The 1,501-nt window shown below is 39.3% G+C and overlaps 1 protein-coding gene across 1 annotated transcript; it reads left to right on the forward strand.

Moving 5' to 3' along the window:
* Window positions 1–201: 201 nt before the first annotated feature.
* Window positions 202–1,007, forward strand: LOC139191116 (uncharacterized). Its single transcript, XM_070811666.1, has 3 exons — window positions 202–271; window positions 411–489; window positions 686–1,007. Exons 1-3 carry the CDS (start codon window positions 202–204, stop codon window positions 1,005–1,007), a joined length of 471 nt encoding a protein of 156 aa, XP_070667767.1.
* The last annotated feature ends 494 nt before the right edge of the window (window positions 1,008–1,501 follow it).

A 1,501-nucleotide genomic window follows, 5' to 3' on the forward strand; every position in this document is an offset into this window, starting at 1 on the left:
AATGATGCTTTTGGTGTTATGGGTCTCCTTCCTGAGCAAAAAATTATTGTTGCCTTGCGGATGCTCGCATATGGAGCATCTGCAGACCAAGTAGATAAGGCAGCAAGGATGGGGAAATCAACCATTCTTGAGTCCCTGATGAGGTTTTGCTTCGCAATCGAATCTCTATACGCAGCAGAGTACCTCTAGAAACTTACTGAGATGGACTGGCAAAGGCTTCTGAATAAGGCCGAGATGCAAGGTTTTCCTGTGATGATTGGAAGCATCAACTGTATGCACTAGACCTGGAAAAACTGTCCAAGTGCATGGCAAGGAGCTTATGGGGAACAGAAAATGAGCAAAAAGTATCATTTTGGAGGCGGTGGCATCATTTGATACATGAATTTGGCATGCTTTTTTCGGTGTTCCAGGGGCTCAAAATGACCTTAATGTCCCTACCCAATCCCTAGTGTTCAACGATGTCCTGCAAGGAAAAGCACCAAGAGTCATGTACTGGGTCAACGAAAATAAGTACCGGGCCATACTACCTAGCAGACGATATTTACCCAAGATGATCATTGTTTGTCAAAACAGTGCCACGTCCACGAAGTGCAAAGGAAAAACACTTTGCAAGCTATCAAGAGGGGTGTAGGAAGGATGTGAAGCGTTGTTTTGGTATCCTTCAAGCTTGTTGGGCGATTGTTAGGGGTGCTACCAAAATGTTTGATTTAGAGTCGCTTCGATCCATCATGATGACGTGCATCATTCTTCATAACATGATTGTGGAAGATGAGTACAATTATGATGCCGTTGATGAATATGAGCCAGACACGATTAACAATTCCAGAACACAAATATTTTGTGCTCTTGATGCCACCGAAGAACCTATGCAACACGAGTCATTACAAAGGGATGAATGTTACAATGAAAGGCTCATTCAACAATATACTGCTATTCAGGACCCATATATGCACAATGCCCATCAAATTGACTTGATAGAGCACCAATGGGAATTGAAACAACCTTAAGAAACTTAAGTTCATTTAGTGTGTTTGTTTTTATTTGGTATGTTTATTTAATTTTATTTGGTGTGTTTTTAAAGTTCATTTAGTGAGTTTTTTTTTATTTGGTGTGTTTATATTCTTTGAATAAAGATTCTCTTAGTTTAAATAAATTACCAAATTAAATAAATATACTCTTAAGTTTAAATAAAGTACTAAATTCAATAAATTGAACACAACATAAAGTACTCTATTCAATAAATAAGAAATTACAACCCAAAGTGATTGGAAAATTATGGGCTCTGATTAAAAACAAATTCCCTAGTTCCTCGTGAATGGAAAATCATCACCTAACCAATTTGTGGTGCTAGGATCATCTCCTATTGTGGTGCTAGGGCCATCTCCTCTTGTGGTGCTAGGACCATCTCCTCTGGCTCTCGCTTTCCTTGCACGCCTCATTCGCACCACGTCCGCTTTCTCCGAATTCCAAAAATATTTAGAATTAAGTGACTTCCCCTCTA

This window comes from Malus domestica, chromosome 14 (genome assembly GCF_042453785.1).
Source record: "Malus domestica chromosome 14, GDT2T_hap1".
In the NCBI taxonomy this organism is placed as follows: Eukaryota; Viridiplantae; Streptophyta; class Magnoliopsida; order Rosales; family Rosaceae; genus Malus; species Malus domestica.